General features: G+C 34.3%; 1 protein-coding gene and 2 pseudogenes across 1 annotated transcript; 2 read left to right on the top strand and 1 right to left on the bottom strand.

The window, feature by feature from the left end:
- Positions 1-4,936: 4,936 nt before the first annotated feature.
- LOC125209307 (UPF0481 protein At3g47200-like) lies at positions 4,937-6,450 on the top strand (annotated as a pseudogene).
- Positions 6,451-6,759: 309 nt separating this feature from the next.
- On the top strand, positions 6,760-7,532 carry LOC148930228 (uncharacterized; annotated as a pseudogene).
- Positions 7,533-7,695: 163 nt separating this feature from the next.
- On the bottom strand, positions 7,696-11,332 carry LOC148930227 (uncharacterized). Its single transcript, XM_089066392.1, has 4 exons — positions 10,427-11,332; positions 9,675-9,814; positions 9,475-9,569; positions 7,696-8,903 (listed from the first exon to the last, which is right to left on the bottom strand). The coding sequence occupies exons 1-4, from the start codon at positions 11,330-11,332 to the stop codon at positions 7,696-7,698; spliced, it is 2,349 nt and encodes a 782-aa protein (XP_088922518.1).
- Positions 11,333-24,019: the final 12,687 nt, after the last annotated feature.

Genomic DNA, 24,019 nt, shown 5'->3' with positions numbered 1-24,019 from the left:
TGCCAATGATTGGAAAAGATTGATTACATAATCTTTTTATGGAATGAATCTTCATTCCCTTGGCCATCAAGTAAAGAATCGTGCGTATATATCATTAAGATTTGATTAGAATTGATTGTGATTAATTAGTAATATTAATAGACGGAAGATTATATTCTTGGTCAATAAGAAACGTATTTACTAATTATTTTGGGCCTCTTTGATGGAAAGAGCTTTTAAGGTTTCATAATTAGGGTTTGTCCTCTCTCTGCCTATAAATAAAGTGTGGTGATCCCATCAAATCACACACATTAAGAGAACACATAAACGAGGGAAAGAGAGAGAAACAAATCCTTGGAGTTGCGCCACTACGCCGGAAAAGGTTCAAGGAAATCGTCTCCTCCTTCCTCAAGCGCTTCCGCTATGGATCGCCAAAGTATATCTCGATCATATTATACTTATGGTTTACGTGAAATACATGTTGTTCGAAGATCTTACTTTATTTATATTCAATTATGTAATTTTGGATATATGATGATAAATAATGTTCAATATGTGGTATCAGAGCATGGTTGAGAATTCATGTATTTTCGTTTGATTGAAAACCATACTTTTTGAATTTATTTTGATAAATTACTGTGAGTGAATCGACTGTTTCTAAAACATGTTTCAAGCTTTAACTTCAGATTACGATGAATTGTGTATTTCATATTGTGAATTCAATTCATGTGTGACGTATTAGTGGATTTAATAACTAAATGAATGATTATGATTACTTCTGAATCCACGAGACAGTGGGTGAAAGTAGTGGAAATTTTGTTTAATTTAGTTCGCGATTGTGAATTGTATTGGTTAATTATTTTATCAATTAAAAGCTGTTTATTTTAAGTGATTATACATTAAATATGTTTGTATGTTGAAATTTATACGAATGATTGTTATCTGATGCCATAAATTTGTAAGAGATATTTGTGTGCATTTACTCTCAAATTTTAATTATATAGAAATTAATGTATTCTGATTATATTATGTTTATTTTGCAATCATCAAAGTTAGGTAAAATAAGGAGAGTCTTTAATCAAACTCATATGAAAATTTGTTTAAGCAATTAATCTCTATATGTTCTTGATTATATTAGGTTTATTTTACAATCATCAAAGTGAGGTAAAATAATACTCCTAAGAGTTTATAATCAAATTAAGTGAAAATCTGTTTAAACAATTAATCACTATACATTCTTGATTATATTATGTTTATTTTGCAATCACCAAAGTGAGGTAAGATAAGAAAAGTTTATAATCAAGTTGATATGAAAATCTATGTATGCAATTAATCATCATGCTTGTTGTGGCTATCCATTATCTAAATAGTTGTTTGTTATAAGGTCTAGATTCCCAAAGGAAATAGTCTTTGCGACATAATAAACACTAATGAAGTTAATAATTTAAATTGGTGTCGATTACCCAAAGGTAACGCCAATTTATTATTGCTTAATTATTGAACTAAGATGTGGATATTAAAAGCATGTTTTTTGTTATTGTATGAAGACTACCCAAAGGAGTTTGCATAATTGCCTCGTGATATGGATTTTCAAATAAATGTTCGTGTTACTATTCAAAGCTTTTATATGTGAGCATTCATCTCTTAATTGCTCCTATAATGTAAAAACATATTTTTACTAGTATGTTTGCCTCAAACGTTCCCCAACTTAACGGAACTAACTTCTTTGAATGGAAAGAGAAACTTAAGTTCACTCTTGGAGTAATGGACTTGGACCTAACACTGTTGAATGATAAGCCAATTATCTTATGATCAAGGTAGTTTGGCTGATTGCCCATAATGCTTGGGAAAAATCTAACAAGACTAAGTTTACAGTTCATTAGAATGGTCGTTGCAGATAAAGTTTCTCAACGACTGACATTGCAAAAGAATGTTGAGGATTGCTTCACAACTGCATATAAGTATATTGTAGGAAAACTTATGAAGGATCTCATGAGCATGCAATATAATGGTTCTCGGACTATGTACGAGCATGTGATGGACATAAATAATATCTCTTCTAAGCTGAAATTAGGATTATAGGTGGATGAAGATTTCTTTGTCCAATTCATCCTAACTTCCTTACCTCCTTAATAAAGACCATTCCAAATTGATTCACTATACAAGATTAGTGGACTCTTAAAGAATTGGGAAACCTATTGGTCTAGGAGAAGCATAAGATGAAGAAGTATGGAATGAGTGCATCTCATGCTCACATCTCTTACTTTACCAATTTTTCTCACTTACTTTTTCAATTGTGCATTAAAACCCGTGCCTATTCAAATGTTTCTATTTCTCCGTCCGCCATTAGGAATTCCATTTATGGGCAACACAGGTTTTAAGAAATGTTAAGAAAAGTGGATGAAAAAAAGTTATTGAAATAAGAGTTCCACTTGTATATATTAATTTTAAATAAAATATAAGTGAAATAAATTAGTGGAAGATGAGACCTTATTACCATTTATGGTAAAAGTGGACCGGGACTCCTATTAATACTTCATCCAATGTCATTTCAAGCGATGTATTTTCCTTTTCCAGTGTTCCATTATAACTGACACAATTTTTTAAATGAAAACTATATATTATTTCTAATTTTTTTCTCTCACTTATTTTATTCTCTTTATTTAACTCATAAAACAATACATGTAAAAAAATTTGTGCCTAAAAACAAATAATTTAATGGGACAAAAGGAATGTCATTTTTATTTTAAAAAACTAAAATAATTAATTAATTTGTATTTTAAGCTTGCTAAATTATAAATCAAGTTTAAGTAATACTCCCTCGTCCATGAAAGTTTGTCCCATTTTTCTATTTCCGTCTGTTCCCACAAAATTTGTCTCATTTCACTTTTTACCATATTTGGTAGTGGACCTCATATTCCACTAATTCATTCATACTCATATTTTATACTCCCTGCGTCTCACAAAAGATGTTACACTTCTCTTTTTAGTTTGTCCTACAAAAGATGTCACATTTTTTTTTTTGAAAAAAGTTCTCTCTCACATGAATATAAAAATTATATATTCTCTCTCCATTTAACACACAAAACTAAACCTCCTAAAATCCCGTGCTATCCCACAAGTATAACATCTTTTGTGGGACAGAAGGAGTAATAAACTAATATATAAAAGTAAGATCAACATTCACTTTTCATTATATCTTTTAAAATCTGTGCTAAGTTAAAATGAGATAATATTTGGGAGGTAGAGGGGGTAGTAATCAAATACTCTAATCTATTGCAGAGAGAAACAAGGCAAGAAGTTCGGGATTGGCTATGATTTGGTTTGGAGGCCAAATGAATGGAGTAACTGGATAGTACAAGAGTTGTTAGACTCAAATACTCACCTAGAAATTGATGAGGTAGTTGCTACGACTAAATGCGGCATTTATAAGGCCTGCCGAATTAAAGGAAAGTTACAGTATAATTTTTGATATGACACTATACCACGATACGGACTCGCACGAAATTAATATGATACGAACATGCATATTCAGGATTTGGATCATTATTGGGTCGACCCAATAAGAACACGAAGATAATGGATTGGGTCGGGTCGTGTTTGGGTTACACGTTAAAAAAAAAATAATTATTTTTTATCAATTAAAAAATTATTAATCTTTAATTTTTAGTTATTTTTGTTGATTAAAAATATTATACTTTAATTTTATTAATTAAAAAATACTAATTAATTTTTTATGATTTTTAAGAAAATATTATGCTTAGATTTTATTAAAAATTAATTTTTTTAATTATTTAATTTTATTATATAGATTTAATATTACTATACTTTAATTTTATAATTTTAATTAAGAAAATAATTATTTTAATTTGGTAAGTTTTTATTTTATCGTGTAATATCATGTTTAAATCGTATAATAACATCATGTTTTAGTCGTTATCGTGTCTTGTCAAGCTAACTTATTATCATTAACAGAGAGTTGACTTTTTTTTGGGTACACGATAAGAACCCGATGATTTCGGATTGGGTTGAATTGGGTAGGGATACGATCGGATTGGGTCGATAATGGATTGACCACATAACGACCCAACCCGCACGATTTGACATCCCTAAGTTACAGTATTAGCATCAAATAGGCCATAGATTTGTTTTTTTAAAATATGATGATTAGTAGGAGTACTAAGTAATAGTAGTTCTTTATATGTAATATGATATAATGACTATCTTACTAATTAAATGGATGATAAATGTTTTACTAGGTTGCACTTAATCATCATTATATAGGGTAGATCATTTGACAGCATAGTAATTCCAAGCATGTGACGTCCTCATTATATGCATATTTATATGCAACATGTAACGTACTCCCTCCATGATTAAATATCTTATATTTGACCGGCACGAATTTTAAAATAATTATTTAATTTTATAAAATGAAGTGAGTAGAAAAAATTAATGAAACGTGAAACTTATTTTTATACATTGATTTTACAAAAAAAATATGAGTAGAATGAATTAGTGGAATGTAAAGTCCACTTATCAATATAGAAAAAGTGAAATGAAACACTTTGGCGGGCGAACGAAATAAAAAGAGAAAAATGATTTATTTCTATTTTTGGTAAAGAAGTAGTAATAATACACTTCTCTACTTTTATTCTCTCTTATTCTATTCCCTATCATACTTTATTCTTCCTCCAATTAACACACTATATATTTCTTTCTAAATGTATATCTCGCGGAGACTATTTTTCATAATCAAAGAAAATAATAAAATAAAGATAAATGTACTTCCATTTTAAAACAACGAATTATTTTTGTTGGAATACATTTATCTATGCTGACGTGCAGGGTAGCTATGAGTGAATGCTCATGTAAAGGTGATTATTCAACACATTATAAAGGTAGTGGACGTAAAAGTGAAGAAGCATTAATAACCAAATGAGCGAGGTGGCATCGCTACTGTCTATCACCAATCATCCTTAATATTTGCCAATTTCAGAGTTGATCACCACTTATAGAGAAAAAGTAATCCATCGCGTGAGAGGATGGCAGAAAATCCAGAGATACATGAGGAAACCGTGCTTTCATCCGATCTCAGTGGCGCCATCCGTGCTTTCATCCGATCTCAGTGGCGCGTGCTGCACAGAGTGCCAGCACACGTGCGACCGGGACAAGAAATACGTATACGAGCCAGCAATGGTTCCCCTTGGCCCATACCACAGCAAGGAGCATCCACAGTCGCACCTGGTGGAGCCACTCAAGAACCAGCTACTAGATATGGATTGCATGGGTGCTGATCACAAAAGCTTCCTTCTGAGCATGATCAGTGAGCGAATAGACGAAATCAGACATTTCTACGGAATTGGCTGAAATGATGCTACGCGACGCCTGCTTTGTCAAATTCTATATGAAACCTCAACTAACTCAATTTGTCCTTGTTCGTCATTGCCTTGGGATGGGCGGAGATTTGTTCATGGTACGCGATTCGTTTATGCTAGAGAATCAGATTCCATTATGGCTCATCTCCTTAATATACCCTGATTACAAATCATTGCTGTGTTGCTACTTGAGTGGCATTGTTTTTGGGGATCAAAGGATGCAAACACTCCCATGGGAAAATGGAGTGGGAAGAGAGCCTACTCACTTATTTGAAGCTTTGATTTGCGCCTACCTCAGCCCCCATGAGACCCAAAAAAATTCAACTACACCTACTAACTCTTTACGGGTTTTCAAGAAATATATTCCGTTTTTCATGAGATATATTCAAGCAAAGGAAAAGAAGAGTAGATCAAGAACTACATGGAAAATGATAAACAATTCGTTTCGTTCGGCAACGGATCTGAAAGCAAAGGGTGTTCATTTTCGTCGGAGTTCAAATTGCCTGACGGACATCAAGTTCTTTTCCTTTGCTTTCTACGCTGAACTACACCTTCCTTTCTCCTACATTACCTACAATAGCATGGTATTCTTCTCTAATGCTATTGCACTCGAGATGTCGCCAGAGGCAGGATATTCAACGTACGGTATGACGACTTACTTTACTTTCATGAAAACGCTAATCCACAATGTTAATGATATAAAGGTGCTGAGAGAGAAAGGCGTACTGTACAGTCTGTTGGCTACCGATGAAGATGTAGTTGCATTGTTTAAAAGTATCGACACTTTTGGATTTGCAATCGAAGACTATTTTACTGATGTGAAGGAGAGAATTGAGGATCACTGCAACAGCAAATGTAGGACATGGATGGCCGAACTCATCAACACCAAATTTAAGAGCCCATGGACTGTGATGGCTCTAGCCGCTGCTTCTTTTCTGCTATGCCTCACTTTTCTGCAAACTTACTACACCATTAATCCTGCAACAAATTAACCACCGCTACTAGATTCCATTTTCTGCTTTATCTATGTCTTTTTCCGGTTACTATGTTGGAAGCAAGTTACTACTTTACTATCATCTGTTCTCATTTCTATAGTACTCTTAAAGATGGTAATCGAGAGAGGCGAGATTCATAGAATAAGACATAGTTGAGAGATCTTTGGGAGTAAAAGATGTTTTATTTTTTCTTTTTTGATGATTTACATTGTAGTTCAACACCTCATTATATAGGTGAGAATATAGACTATCTATGGAAAATACAATTAATTGTAATCAATCTATTTTAGGACAATAATACAATCAATTATTCTCCAATTATTCTTCCAATCTTTTCTCCTTTTGATATGATTTGATCAATCTTTTCTCCTTTTCATATGCTTTGACACTCCCCCTCCAGTTGAGCAATGGTATCTCCAATGCTTAACTTGCTCAATATCTCCTTGAAGACCTTTGGGTGAACTGCTTTGGTCAATATGTCTGCAAGCTGTTCTTCAGATCGGACAAAAGGGAATTCAATAATTCCTCCTTCTAGTTTTTCTTTGATGAAGTGCCGATCAACTTCCACATGCTTCGTTCTGTCGTGTTGTACTGGATTTTCTGAGATACTAATGGCCGCCTTGTTGTCACAGAACAATTGGCTTCTTCGGGCAGGTGGGAAGCCAATTTCTGTGAGTAATCTTCTTAGCCATAGGATTTCTGTGAGTCCACTTTTCATTCCTCGGAACTGAGCCTCGGCGCTAGATAGAGCTACAACCTTCTGCTTCTTACTCCTCCAAGTAACCAAGTTGCCTCCGATGAAAGTAAAGTAGCCTCCTGTTGACTTTCTATCTACTGGATTGCTTGCCCAGTCAGCATCAGTATATCCATCAATCTCCAAGTCGTCTCTCTTTGCTAGGAATACTCCATAGCCTACAGTACCTTTCAAATATCGCACGATTCTCAATGCAGCCTCCATGTGATTAGCTTGAGGTTGATGCATGAACTGACTCACAATGCTAACGGCATACGCGATGTCGGGTCTGGTATGTGAGAGATAGATGAGTTTCCCGACAAGTCGTTGGTACCTCTCCTTGTCTGCAAGATCGACTCCTTCCTCTATTTTCAAGCCATGATTGGGAATCATTGGGGTGTCTGCGGGCTTGCACTCGAGGAGACCTGTTTCTGCCAACAAGTCTAGAGCGTACTTCTTTTGCCTTAGGAATATTCCGTGTTTGGATCTCAACACTTCTATCCCCAAGAAGTACTTCAGTGCTCCAAGGTCTTTCATCTCGAATTCTCTAAACAAATTTTTCTTCAAACTCTGGATTTCTTCTATATCATCCCCAGTAATGATCATGTCATCAACATAGATTAGCAGACATGTTACCTTGTTGCCTCTCCTTTTTGTAAAGAGTGTGTGATCGGAATGACTTTGTTGGAATCCATGCTTGAACATTGCCTGGCAGAATCTTCCGAAGTGGAGACTGCTTCAAACCATACAAGGTCTTCCGTAGTCGGCAGACTTCTCCTCCTCCAAACTCATCAGAGAACCCTGGTGGAACTTCCATGTATACTTCCTTGTTCTTTTCTAACTCTCCATGAAGGAAGGCGTTGGTTACATCGAACTGGTGAAGTTGCCAGTCTTTGCACACTGCTACAGATAGTAAGGCTCGCACAGTCTCCATTTTTGCAACTGGGGAGAATGTTTCTTCATAATCCACTCCATATACTTGAGTGTAGCCTTTCGCCACGAGTCTCGCCTTGTATATCTCGATTGAACCATCTGCTCTTCTTTTTATGGTGAATATCCATCGACATCCGACTGGCTTCTTCCCTTGAGGCAACGTGCACTTCTCCCATGTGCCGTTCTTTACTAGGGCATCTATCTCCTTCTTCATGGCCTCTCTCCAATGTTTGTGTTTGCTGGCCTCTTCAAACGTCTGTGGAATATCTTCTTCCTCATATAGGGCAGCTTCAAAAGCCCGGGCCATTTCTGATAGGTGACCTTGAGAAATATTGGATACTGCGTATTTTGCCTTTCTCCCTTTCCAGTCAGGTGAGTATCGTCGAGGAGGGATTCCTCTTGTTCTCCTCAGGGGCAACTCGTATGAGTTTCCTGTATCTTCACTTCTTCCACTAACTCCACATTCCTCATTATTGCCCCTATCAACATTAGTGCATTTTGAAGGCATATTATCAAAATGTGAACTGTTTACCTCAGGAATTGAAGGCGGGGTTGACGGCTGGTCAGTGTCACTTTGTTCTTCGTTCTGTATTACAGGTCTTGACGGCCCGGTGGTGCCGCTAACTTCCTCAGGTGGACCAACGTCTGTGACAGGGCTTGGCTGTGACTCTCCCCCTGTCTGGTGTTCCCCAGAATGTGGCTCTCCCCCTAAGTAGTGGTTTTCCATATCTGGTAGCCAATCTAGGAGGTCATTGTTCGGACTATTGTCTGAAGGCTGTGTCTCCCCCTGACTGCTAGATTGGCTGTAGAAGTATTCTCCTTCCACAAAATCACAATTCATGGTGGTGTGTATCCTACGGGTTCTTGGGTCATAGCATCGATAACCTTTTTGATTTTTTCCATAGCCAAGGAAGACACATTTGAGGGCGCAAGGATCAAATTTGGAACGTTCGTGTTTAGGAATGTGTACAAAGACAGAGCATCCGAAAACTCTAGGCTCAAGGGATAGAGAAGAAGGGATTTCGAAGTGCTGGGAAAAGGTATCTAAGGGAGTTTTGAAGTCCAGTATACCGGTAGGTAGACGATTTATGAGGTAAACGGCGGTCGCTATAGCTTCGGGCCAAAAAGATTTTGGTATTTTGGATTCAATTAGGAGGGCCCGGGTAATTTCAAGGTATGTAACGGTTTTTTCTTTCAGCTACCCCATTTTGTTCCGGAGTGTATGCACACGAGGTTTGGTGGACTAGACCTTTTACCCTAAAAAATTCTTGCATTTTATTATTGACGAACTCCCCCCCATTGTCTGATCTAAGGATCTGGATTGTGTGGTTATACTGAGTTTGAATAAGGTTATAGAATTCTACGAACTTATCAAACACGTCATGTTTATTTTTCAAAAAATAGATCCAGGTCATCCGGGAGTAATCATCAATAAAAAGTACAAAGTAACGAAAACCTTGTCCCCCAGTAATAGGAGCAGGACCCCAAACATCAGAGTGTATTAAAGCAAAAGGAGATTTCATTCTCGTATTGTTCAACTTGAACGAATGTCTATGATTTTTGGCCAACACACAAGTATCACAATGAAAAGATTTCAAAAAAGTAGTTAATTCAGGAAAAAGCAGGCGAAAATATCCTAAAGATGGGTGCCCAAACCGACGATGCCAAAGCCAAGCCTGTCTGTCTGTCGGTCCGGGAGTCAGCATCATTGCAGCACTCTGTTGGGCTATCTTGTCCACATAGTACAGTCCGCTTCGCTCAGTGCCACGCCCAACTATCATCCCCGTCTTGATATCCTGCAACATGCAAAATTGAGGTTGCATTAATAATTTACAGTTCAGCTCTTTAGTCACATGACTAATAGACAACAGTTTATGTGATAATGTCGGAACATAAAGGCAATTAGAGAGGCATAAAGTGGGCGAAATATTTATTGTGCCTGCCCCCATAACTTGTGCTAGGTCCCCACTGGCGGTTTGGACATAGGATTTTTTTGAATTGGAAATGGATACAAAATCTGAGGCTTCAAATGAAATTGTATCTGTTGCCCCACAGTCAAAAATCCAGTGAGGGTCTTTTGAGCCTGAGATGGAAGTAGAGGAACAGGCTAAGGCATCGAAGGAGTTTCGACAGGGTATCGAGGGCTGATATTTGACCGTAACGGAAGGCTGGGGTATAATTTGCAAAGTTTTTGCAAATTGGGGTTTAATTTGGGATTTTAAGGAAGTTTGGGGTGGAATTTTGTATTTTGGGGCTAGATGGGGGTTAATTTGAGAAATCAGGGAGTTATAGGGTTGAATATAGGAGAGGGTTTGGGATCGGGGGTCAGTGGGGAATACTGGAAATAAGTTGGGGTGGGTTTGGGATTTTGGAAAATTGGCGAAATAAAAGGGTTTTTTTTCAGAAACCCTAGCCGCCTCCACCGTCTCCCTTCTGCCTGTGGGAACCCTAGCTTCTTCCTCCATCCCTCCGTCGCCGCCTTTCTCGCCGGTAATGATTCCGACCGGTAATACAATACCTTCTGACCACGTTCTTGCTATGGAGACGGATGCGGTGGTTTGCTTCTCTTCAGTTTGTTTCTCGCCACTATCTCCGAAGCCGCCATTGCCGCCGCTGCCGCCCGCCGGTTTTTCGGTGTAGGTGGCGAGGTCTATGGCGACGGCTGCTGAAGCTCTTCCACCTCCATTGTTCCGTCCAGTATTTCGGGCTTGCCTCGCCTTCTTCATCTCCTCCCACCACTCCGGGAACCCGTGGATATGAAAGCACGTATCTTTGGTGTGCTTCTTTCCGCCACAGTGACTGCACACCAATTTACTCTTGTCTTCTTCCTTCCGGTAGCTAGAGTTCCTCGGTGGTTGGTGGTTTAGCACGGTGTGTGCTCGATTTCTGTCGATCACAGCGAGACCGACTCCGATTCCAGATTCCTTGGGTTCTGGATTCAACAATTTCTCGTTCACAGCTTCTCGTCTGACCAGTCCGTAAGCTTTCCTTGCATTGGGTATTGGATCCATGTTTAGGATCTCCCTTTTGATTTTATCATATCTGTCATCTAATGCCCACACGAATTGATACAACCTGTGTCTCTGAGTATGTTGATTGTACTTTTCGATGCTCAACGGAGTGTCCATTGGGTTTGGATCCCTAGTGTCAATAGAGATCCAAAGGTCTTGAAGCTTTTGCCATAAGTTCTCTAATGACAAATTTCCTTGTTTCAAACTGTAAGCTTGTCTGTGCAGGTCTGAAATTGTCTGTGCAGGTCTGAAATTTGGAATTGATCCGCGCCGCTTCCGTATGTTGTTGCCAGACTTTCCCATAAGTCATTGGCGGTTTCGTACTGGGAGACCTCATTGACGAGGCTGCCGTCGATGTTGTTTATGATCCAATTGAAACAGCAATCGTCTCGTTGCTGCCATCGATTGTAACTTTGGTCGGTTGGTGGGGGAGGGTCTGTAACTCCTGAGATGTGAGATGCCAGACCTTTCCCCCGAATGGCTCGTCTCATTAGTTTCGCCCATAGAGGGTAATTGTCCCCGTTGAGCTTCTCTGCCAGGCGCACCTCGCCCGTCGGCACTTCGCCTAGCGGTTCCAGGGATGTATTCTGATGGCTTGAGTGTTTATGAGACATACTCATTTTCATGAATTCAGCGAATTGCTCGGCTAAAAGGGTTATGGGTTGGTTATTATTTTTTTTTGGGGTGTCAGATTCTGAATCTGACATATTGCTGGTTGTTTGTGTTCTGCAGGTTTCAAAAGGTCGGGGAAGGTACTTGGGACTGTGATGATATTTTTCTGAGTCTCACGCTTGGATAAACCTGCTCTGATACCATCTTAAAGATGGTAATCGAGAGAGGCGAGATTCATAGAATAAGACATAGTTGAGAGATCTTTGGGAGTAAAAGATGTTTTATTTTTTCTTTTTTGATGATTTACATTGTAGTTCAACACCTCATTATATAGGTGAGAATATAGACTATCTATGGAAAATACAATTAATTGTAATCAATCTATTTTAGGACAATAATACAATCAATTATTCTCCAATTATTCTTCCAATCTTTTCTCCTTTTGATATGATTTGATCAATCTTTTCTCCTTTTCATATGCTTTGACAAGTACTATGTAATTTGTTTGTTTTGCCTAAATCTCAATTGGTTTTATATCTAATTTCTTCTTATGCATATATATTGTTTAATATTAATCATATAATTAAAAACATTGTTTTTTTGTTTGCTCATATAGTATCAGTTTATGTTAGTATAAATAATTCTCTTACGTAAGTAGCGAAAACTAAGGGCTTTGGTGAAGGGGAAGATACCCCAGAATATGTCACAATAGTTCTCGACTTAATTACTTCCCCTCATCCTGGCTCAAGCCACCGATATGCTTACATGTCAATCCAATCGGCCTAATGCACTTAACCCACCAACCCGAATTAGCTATAGGTCGAACGAATATAACAACGATCGATCACAGTGTTTATATGCTATTGTAAACAATGGCATCTCATATTCATAATAATATTAATATTGAGGTTAATATTTAGTGGAATATGGAGTCCTCTACCAAAAAGAGTAAAAGTGAAGGGTGATAAATTTTTAGGGATAGACGAAAAGGAAAATAAGTGATAAATTTTCAAGAATGGAAAGAGTATCATTTTTTCAAAACGGGGATAAAAAATGAAATGACTCAACTACCACGAAACAAAGAAAGTACTCCCTCCGTCCCTTAAAATTCGTCACCATTTGACTCGGCAAGGGTTTTAAAAAATATAATAGAAGTGAGTTGAAAAAGTTAGAGGCAAGTGAGTCCTATTTTTATATATTAGTTTTATAATAAAATATGAGTGATAATGAGTCAATGGAATGTGGGATCCACTATCAAAAATGGTAAAAGTGAAAGATGACAAATTTTTAGGGACGGACGAAAATAGAAATAAGTAACAAATTTTCAGGAACGGAGGGAGTAGTATTTACACCCACATTTTCTAGTCTAAAATATGCAACAGAAGGAGACATTGATCATAAAAACCTACAACTACCAATGAACTGGCTTAAATCTCTCACTAAAAATTCATATAGCATAAAGTACTACCTCCGTCCCCCAAATATTGGCACAGTTTGACCCGGCTTGAGTTTTAAGAAATGTAATGTAAATTGAGTTGAAAAAGTTGGTGGGATGTGGGTCCTACTTTTAAAGTATTAGTTTTATAATAAAATGTGAGTAGGAATGAGTTAGTGGAATATGTGGTCCACTACCAAAAATGATAAAAAAGTGAAGTGTACCAAATTTTTAGGAACAAACTGAAATGGTAAACTGTGTCAAACTTTCAGGGACAGAGCGAATCCTCTGATGCGGCTAAAACACTGTGGAATAATACGACGCAGTTATAGTCCATATATGAGCTGTATTGTTTGTCTTCTTTCTACTATTTGAGATTTTGCTTCTTTTGTTATTTGTTCTTTTATATATATTTTAAAGAATGTAGTAATAAAATACACATTATAATAGTATAAGCTCATAAATTACCTAACTTGCAAAATACTATAAATAATTCTATCACTTAATTACATTCATAAATTATTTAATATATATAATTATCAATAGAATTATATTCTAAATAACATAGAATTATCACATTATATAAGATTTTATTGTAAATGATACTCCATCCGTCCTCCAAATATTGTGCACTTTGACCGGGCACAGATTTTAAGAAATGTAATGAAAAGTGAGTTGAAAAAGTTAGTGGAACGTGGGTCCTACTTTTATATAGTATTAGTTTTATAATAAAATGTGAGTAGGAATGAGTTAATGGAATATGTGGTCCACTACCAAAAATGATAAAAAGTGAAATGAGACAAATTTTATGGGACAGACGGAAATAGAAAAATGAGATAAACTTTCAGAGACGGAGGAAGTATAAATTATCACTTAATATTTTATACTACAATCACGAAAAATATAATGATCACATTGTACAATCTTGTGATAATCCTATATACGACTACTAGCATATAATACTCCCTCTGTCTAAACAATACAAGGGAGTTTTGACCTAGGTTTTAATGAATATTTAGTAAAAAAATTGGTTGAAAAGGTTAGTAGAAGGTAGGGGAGTGATCAATAGCTAACTAATTAGCAATCTCAAACTAAGACTAAATCTTAGCCATTAGATTAGAAGATCTAGTGGTTGAAATAATGTCATTATATTTTTAATTAAGAAAATAAATAAATAAAATTAGAGGGTATTAATGTCAATTCTCTCATTAAAATCATCTTAAAACTTCAAATTTACGTAAATCTCTCGCTTTAAATTATTTTTTCGCAAAAAATATATCAAATTAAAGATAATTTTATAAGGATTCCAACGAGATCTCAATTGCATATGTTCCGACGATGTTCAGATGATGAAATTTAATATTTTTTATTTTAGTTTTCGTAAATGTTGATAACCAGATTTTTATCAATAAATACATCAAAAAATCTCAATAAAACCATGTAAAAATCTCAATAAAACCATGTAAAAATCTCAATAAATATGTGTTGATATTTTCTTGTACTAGTGTTGATATTCTTATGTCATATTGTTGATATTTGTAATACATCATGTTGATATAAAAAAACAATCACGAAAATTATCATATGATAACATAATGACGATATCACCCTTTTGTTGATATTTTGTCTACTATTTATTGAGATTCGTAAGATTTAATCTCATCCACTCATTTTAAAATCTAAGGGTGGAGATTTGGTCTTGATTTTGGATTAGGGTGCTATAAGCATTAGAATATGACCCGTAGAAGGTAAATTCTACTTTTATATATTCTCTTCGTCTCACATTAGAAGTTACTTTGACTTTTTTGCATTCGTTTTATAAAAAGATACGAATTTCTTTTTGTGATGTTTCAACTAAGTTGAGTCATTTCCTTTTTAACACAAATTATCGTATCAATCTTACTTTATTCCATCACTTATTTTACTCTCTCTCCCTGTCATCTCTTATACTTTTTAACACAATTTCTTAATCTTCGTGCCAAAAGTTTTGACTCAACTTAATTGGGACGGAGGGAGTAATAAATACTACCTCTGTCCCCTAAATATTGGCACACTTTGACCCGGTACGGGTTTTAAGAAATATAATGGAAAGTGAGTTAAAAAAGTTGGTGGGATGTGGGTCCTACTTTTAAAGTATTAGTTTTATAATAAAATGAGAGTAGGAATGAGTTAGTGGAATATGAGGTCCACTATAAAAAATGGTAAAAAGTGTACCGAAATGATAAACTGTGTCAAACTTTCAGGGACGGAGGTAGTAGTTAAAGTAGAGAAGTGGTAAAATCTGGGAGAGCCTAATATAGAGAAATGGCAAAAACATGAAATAATAAATAAAAAAGTTAAAGATTGAAACGCTAACATTACAAAAAAAAAAACTCGCGATTTAGTAGCGTAATTATCCATCACTAATCAGCGAAATTTCATCTCCACACGGCTATTGATAGATAAAGTACCGACGGATCAGTCACTAACAAGATTGTCACTAAAAACTTTTATTGACGGATTGTTCCCTCACTAGCCCACTCAATGTCGGAAAAGTAGGTGGCTGCCACATATTAGTGACGGACTAGTCTGATACTACTAATTAGTGACTGATTTCAGTCGTTCATCCGTCGCTAGTTCTTGAGCTGTTTTTCTCCGTCACTAATTAATGAGGGTTTTTTGTAGGGTAAAATCCTTATCAATAGTTGTATCAAATTTAACAACAGAAGGAACTTAAATAAATCAGCTCACGTTTGAACTAAATCGGTAAGTTATAATGAGTGGAAGAACAAAGGCAAAAAATAAATACCAAAAGAACAAATAACAAAAGAAGCAAAATCTCAAAACTCCCTCTGTCCCATAGAAATAGGCCATATTTTCTTTTCGTCCTTTCCATACAAATAGTTTATATCCAATTATAACAATCTTTTTCTCCTTCTCCTTTTACTTTATCTTTTAAGGGTCCCACCATTCACTACACAATTTCAACTATTTTTTCGTCTTCTCTATTACTTTACCAATAATGCATTGAATCACATATTAATCCCAAATAGTTTATTTTTGTGGGACGGAGATAGAAGGAAAAAAAACAGCTTCATAAAGTTTTGACTCAACTATGAGGGGACGGAGGGAGTAGAAAAAAAAGTGTGTTAGTGGAAAATTAGTTTCACCTCATCAGAGAGAAAAAAATATCCTAAAATTGAAATTTTATATTTTTAAGAGACGAACCAGAAAGAAAAGAGTTTCTATTTTTATTATTTTAAGTAGGAGTAACCACAAATTATTGGTGTGATAATAATTAATTATTTTACTTTATTGTTAAAAGCTATACATTTACCAATTTTATTTTTTCGACAGCTTACATTATTCTTAACTTAACAACATTTGCTCAATATTTGTGTAAAGATGTTGAAGTACTCTCTCCATTCTAGTTAAGTTGGTACAAAATTTTCAAGATTAAGAAATTACTATGTTTAATAGATTAAATGAAAGTAATAATAAAATAGGAAAGAGAAACAAATAGGTGAGATAAGGATAAAATAAAGTAGACGATAAAATAAAGTAAAAGTGATTGGATGTTTTGTTTTTAGTGAAAAATGGAAATATCTCAATTTTATTGGGATGTTCCAAAAGTAATACGACTCAACTTAGTTAGCACGGAAAAATATTTAATAGAATTGGCCGATTCAAATGGATGGATTTATATCATCACGTGGATAGAAACTAGAGCTTCTTAGCTTGGAATGGATGTGTGAATTAATAATATACGTACGAATATTCAGCTTATCCTTTTATCTATTTAATTATACGCCAAGACAAAATCACCCATAAAGTTGGTTGGAAATTTGTGGATTGAGGTTGATGGACAACTTGCAGATTTAGATATTCTGTCTTCCATCGTCTTTAAAAATTTATCACCTATTTTCTTTTTCTTTCGTCCCTAAAAATTTGTCATCTTTCACTTTTATTAATTTTGATTGTAAACTTTACATTTCACTAACTCATTCACACTCACATTTTATTATAAAACTAATATATAAAAGTAGGATCCACGTACCACCAACTTTTTCAACACACTTTCTATTACATTTCTTAAAACCCGTGTAGAGTCAAATGGTGACGAATTATTAGAGACGGAGGGAGTACTAAAAAAACTCAAAGTTAGATATTTTGTACTAATTCAAACTCAAAGTTAGATATTTGGTACTACTAATTCAAACTTGCATATTAGAGTTTCTACAATGGTACTCCCTCTGTCCCAAGAAAGATGACTCATTTTTTGGCCGGCACGAGATTTTATGCAACTTTATTTTATGTGTTAAATGGCGAGAATAAAGTAAGAGAGAAGGAATAAAATAGAAATAAATATGTTTTTATTTTAATAATGAGTCATCTTGGTTGGGAGAACCCAAAAAAAAAAGTGGGTCATTTTCGGTGGTGGGACAGAGGGAGTATGACAATAATTAGCCGCATAAGCATTTTTTAGGTACAAACTAGCCTTCTACAGTGATGTGCACTAGTGGTCGTACTTGTGTCCACTTTTACAATTATATACTCCTTCTGTCCCACTCAAGATGACCACATTCTTGAGTGATACGGATTTTAGGAAGTGTTGTTAGGTGGATTAAAGTAGAAAGGAAAAAGGTAATTGAATATTTTAACGAGGAGAGAGGTGGGAGGAGAGAGGAGAAATGAGGTTATTTCCGAAATTGGAAAGTGGTCATCTAGATTGGGACAAACAAAAAAGGAAATGTGACCATCATGAATGGGACGGAGGGAGTAGTATTTAATTTTAATTTTTTTGTTTTCAATTAATAAATAGCAAACTATAATATATAAAACACAACAATTTTTTTTTTAAAAAAACTTACAATAAAACACCTACATTACTTAAAATAAATTTTCATTATCATAAAATATAAACATGATTATAGGAAAAAAGGTACTCCATCTGTTCTATATTAGTAGAGTTATTTTGCCATTTTGATATGTTTCATAGTAGTTGAGTCATTTCTTTTTCCAGTAAAAGTCAACATATTTCTTCTCACCGACTTTACTCTCTTTTACTTTATTCTCTCTTCATCTCTCTACATTTATCATTTCCTACTTTATTTTTACTTTATTTAACTCACTTACACAGTTTTACTTAATCTCTGTGCTGGAAAAAAATGCATCCACCACGGTGGGATGGAGAGAGTATAGAAAAAGGAAACAAATAGAAAAGCATAGTAAAGTCAAAATTAAAAAATATGTTGAGTTAGGGTTTTGAACCTACAAAGTTTATGATTTTCTAAGACACATTTATAGATTGTGTATTGAAATGAATACAAATTTTACATAAACCAACAAAAACTCTCTTTTTAAGTATAAAATTAAATGTCCAACGGTGAAATCACAAAGAAACTTGAAATTGAAAATCTATCTATAAAACAACCATTTATCCCCCATCGAAGTCACAATAAAAGTTAGAGTTGAAAATCTATCTATAAAAGTACTTAAGCAATGCAAAACTTGTTCATGTAGTTTGAAGAATAATATTGTATTCTACAAAATATAATCCTTCACTAATTCACAGATTCTTCTTTTAGTATGAATCGCCGTGAAATTATAGTTTTTTATTTTAATATAATATTTTTTTCTAAAAATAAAATAGATTTTAATAATTAAAAATTGATTTTTGTATAGTTAAAAATTAATTTTTTTATAAATAAAAAAAGATTTTTTATTGTTCGGACCTATCGTCCGGGCGCTTGCAGTAGCCGGACGATAGGTTGGACGATGCAAGGGTGCCCCTTCGTTTGCAGACGAAAGTTCGGGGGTGGCGATTGTCCGTCCGCTCGTCCATTCGCATGCAGTGGGAGGACGAGGCCGGATGAGGCGACGGACGAGAGATCGCCCGGACGAAATACACCCTATTATGGATGGTCTAAAACTAGGGCTGGCAAATCGTGCGTGTCGGGTCCTTATCGTGTCGACACGATAACGACACGAACACGATAACAACAAACACGAACACGACCCGCTATCCTCAGACACGAACACGACACGAATCACTTCGGGTCAACACGATACGATAATAGCACGTATTGAAAAATGAGATTTAAGAGTCATTTAATAAGTATTGAAAAATGAAAATAATAAGAATTAATAATATTAATATATTATTTGTTAACGGATAATACGAACCCGACACGAACACGACACGAAATTTTCGTGTCCTTAATGGGTCGCCCGATAAGGACACGAACCCAATAAGCTCTGACCCAAACCCATTAATTTCGTACCGGTTCGTGTCGTGTTATCATGTCGTGTCAAAAATTGTCAGTCCTATCTAAAACTCTAATTCAACAAGAATGAATTTTGCTCGCGAAATATTGTTATAAATATCAATTTTATTTTAAAAAACTGAAATAATCAATCGAATTAATTTTGTATTTAAACTTGCTTTATATAATAAATTATTAAATATTTTAATTAATTGATTAGTTAATTAAATTTTAAAGAAGAGAAAAGAGCAAAAACTTCAGGATTAGCTAAGCCTTGGTTTTGGGGCCAAATTAATCCAGAAATGAAGAGCATGAAACAAATGATTCGGCAATATAAAAGTCTTAGATACTACTCCCTCCGTCTCCCTTAAGATGACACGTCATAGATATTCTTTTACTTTTATCTTAGATAATAATTTATATTTAATTAAATTTAATGAACCTTTTAATTTTATTATTTAACTTATCTTATGATTATAAATATTCAGGGAAACGTATCTTTCAATATAAAAATAAATAATCAATTGAAAATTCGGATAGTTATTCTAAAAAAAAACTTCGATTTTAATCTTCAATCATCACAGTTAATCTTTTTATTATTCTCTACAACTTATTGAGATTATTGGATAACAAGATGATATTATCTTTATAGACTATGCTAAGTTAAATAATGGAATATTAAAAAGTTCATTAAGTTTAATTAAGTTTAGATTATTATCCAAGATAAATGTAAAAAAGTCTCTAAAATAAAAGATTGTACAAGAACCTAATGAAAGTTATGATAAAAGTATAAGGACCTACTAAAACGAAAAATTGTACGAGGACCTGATAAAAATATTGTGAAAAGTATAATGACCTATTAAAACGAAAAAATTGTACAGGGACCTAATGAACATTTTGACTAAAGTATAAGGACTTAAGAATGTATTTTGCCTATAATTTACTATGACTTATTTTTTTTTTTTTTTTGGAGATTTTGATATTATATCATTATATCGACACTATTTTATAAGCCCTCTCATCACAAAACGAATAATTGAAATATAAGTTCACAGGTCAAAACAATACAGCGCCAATTAAGGATTTGAGTATATAATAAATTAATCAATCTTGCAAGTTGCAACGTACGACCATTTTCTTTTGTACTTGCCCCTAATTCAAATAACTCATATGATGTTTATAGCTATATACATGTATAATTAACATGCCATCCCTCATATATGTATTACTATATCATAAATGGAGCATTATTTTTTTTAAAAAATTAATACTGTGTTCATTGATTTAATTAATTTTGAGAAATGTTGGGATGAGTCGAATTGGAAGGCACTTAGCCGGAATTAGCATTGGATCAACCTTCCTACCATTCACACAAATTTTACAACTCGAAATTGAAAAGAACATAAATGAAAATATAATTCAAAAACTTTAAATTTATGTAATTCTCTCGATTTAAATTATTTTTTCGCAAAAAATATATCAAATTAAATGTAATTATAAGGATTCTAACGAAATCTCAATTGCATATGTTCCAACGACGTTCGGATGATGAAATTCGATAATTTTTATTTAAGAAAATTAATATTGATTTAATTAATTTTGAGAAATATTGGAGATGAGTCGAATTGGAAGACCATTAGCCGAAATTGACATTGGATCGATCAACCTTCATTCACACACATACATATAATGTTTATAACTTTGACTCGAAAAGAACTTCATATAATGTTTATAACCTTTGACTCGAAAAGAACATAAATGAAAATATAATCCAAAAACTTTAAATTTACGTAATTCTCTCTATTTAAATTATTTTTTCACAAAAAATATATCAAACTAAAGATAATTTTATAAGGATTTTAACGAGATCTCAATTGTTATGTTCCAACGACGACATTCGGATGATGAAACCCTAAGTGATATACCATATGGTTACAGTTTAAAAATTTACTTTAATATAGCTATAAATCAATTAAAAAATAATAATTTAAATATCTCGAGCCTAAATTCCAACTGCATGTGACAACGTCATCACCAACACAACTTGGCAAAACGACTATAAAACCAGAATGTTAAGTTTCTACATTATGCAAGGACTATTTGGTACGTATATAGTAATAGCGGATCCCTATTCCATCTTTCTGTTACACGATATCATCTTTTCTGTTTTTTTTTGTTTGCTTTTTCTTTCTTGTTATCGTATTATAAAGTTCGTGTTTTTTTTATGTTAACATAGTATATTACAAATATCAATATGATGACATGAGAATTTCAACACAAGTACACGAAAATATCAACACAGTTTTATTGAGATTTTACATGCATTGTATTGAAAATTTTTAATTATTTGTTGATAAAAAAAATCTGATTATCAACGTATACTGAAATTGAAATAAAAATTTTGGGATCATTTGAATAAGAGAGAATTGATATTAATATTCTTTAATTTTATTTAATAACTATTTAAATTTAAAATATAATCTACACAATCATTAGATATCATAATCTAATCTAATAGTTGAGAATGAGTCCTAAGTTTAGATGGCTAATTAGTTAGTAATTAATGACTCCCACTTGGATAGTATGTTAAATTTTCAAGCTAGTTATCTATTTGGAAAATGAAATTAATATCGAATGGTATTCCGAATAAAAAAAATGGTTTCGAATGTTTTGATGGGGTTTGGTGCCCCTTGCACAACGGAAGACTTGTACAAAACAAATAAATCAAACGTAGGATCTATTTAACCGATTATGCGATTAATCAATTCACATGTTAAACAGATAATTGCATGCTAGAACGCAAATAATTCATGCTCATAGAAAATAAATCCTAAACATGATTTCTACGGTTTAGAGTTACCGATTTGATTCTCCAAAGAATCGACGATTGCTCGCGCCTTCTCCACGATGATCTTCAATACTAGACCATGGATCTTCTCTCTGGTTCCCGAACTGTATCTCGATATCAGGGTGGGCTGATCTTATCAAAATACTAGGACTCGAATAAAGAAGACAGAAGAAATCCTTCTCCAATTAGGAGAGAAATTCGAACTCTTCTAGGTAGAGGGGGACGAAAATTATGAGTAATAATAATGAATGATTTATGTCTCCTTTTTTCTCCTATTTATATTAAGTTCCTTTTGGGCCCAGACAGGGATCTATGGAAGGTTTTGGATATGGGCTCCCCCAATTAGCTTTTTACTAATTAAATTGAACCCACAATTTAATACAAGCTTATTTTGGAATATTACGAGCAGCCACTACAGAAGTAATATTGAACTCTCCCCATCCAAATCCGAAATTACAAATAATCCGGGTTTCCACTTTGTTTATTATTTATTTCCCACGCTTAAGATATAAATGTCCATTAATTAATTAATGTCTGCTATGGACTTAATTAATTAACATCTTATTAATTCCAAGAGTGGACTTAGCAAGAAACATTTATTTATTATTCATAGAGTAATAAAACTCCAACTGGCCAGTTTTCCGAATAATAAAACCTTGTTTGAGCTCCTCTTGAGGACATTATCAAACGAGACTCACCTCGCGCACGTTTCAACATAATAGCAATCCTAGCACCGATAGATATTAATCACCACTACCCAATATATCAGGATTATTGGGTTGCAAAAAACCCGCACCATTTGATAAGTCAAAGTAGTGCATAATCAATACCGTATGCTCAATGCTAACATATGTAGATTAAGAAATACTCCCTCCGTCCAACAATAGGAGTCCCATTTCTTATCGGTGCGGGTTTTAAGAAATATTAAGAAAAGTGAGTGGAAGAAAGTTAGTGGAATAGGGGTCCCACTTGTATATATTAGTTTTAAATGATATGTGAGTGGAATGGGTTGGTGGAATGTGGGGCCTCTTTACCATTTATGGTAATTATGAACCGGGACTCCTATTCGTGGACGGACCAAAATGGAAAAACGGGACTCCTATTCGCGGACGGAGGGAGTAGTATTTTATCAAGACCTAGTCTTTCAGTTGATAGCATAAAGACACGTCTTGCTGTTAGATCTGTTCAGTGCTATACCACACTAATGTCATCTTATTTCAGTAAGGCTTAGAAATATGCGGACTGACATTGGAACCTTTCACGATAGGTAGCCAAAGCCTATCTAGGTTGTGAAATTCTTCTTTTTCTTTTGCAAAGCATTGCATAGATCTGACCGTGTTAGCTTAAAGTGGACGACACCCACAACCGGTCTACTAAGCAAAAGACTTAGACTTTGTTTACTTCTTATGCATTTAAATGTTTGTAAAACATCTTATAAATGCACAAGCAAACACAATGTAATAATAATAGTGATTCTATTCGTGCGAGACTGCTCGAATAATACTGAATCGGGTTAAAAGTGGATTGTAGAGTTCTACGTATACAAGCAAGATTCTATTCGCGCGAAACTTGCTCGAAACATGCTTTTCAGTATACCAAACCTAACAATCTCCCACTTATACTCAAAACATGCTTTCGAGTATACCCACTGCCAAAAACTCTTAAATTGGGTAGACAACCAGTTTCCTACGCCAGATGTCAATCTTAGTTGTTTGCAACTTTTATAGATTTCATCATCGTAGAGTACCAATAATACCATATGTAATGCACTTTCAACTTCCTTGTGCTTGCAGCACTGTTAAGGACACAAGTCAAATTCCAAATATTTGACAATTTTGATAAAACACATA

The sequence above is a fragment of the Salvia hispanica genome, chromosome 3, assembly GCF_029641045.1.
Source record: "Salvia hispanica isolate PSC_SH4W2 chromosome 3, Shi_PSC_v1, whole genome shotgun sequence".
In the NCBI taxonomy this organism is placed as follows: Eukaryota; Viridiplantae; Streptophyta; class Magnoliopsida; order Lamiales; family Lamiaceae; genus Salvia; species Salvia hispanica.
The sequence above is the reverse complement of the archived record's forward strand: the minus strand, read 5'-3'. Positions and strand labels throughout refer to the sequence as shown.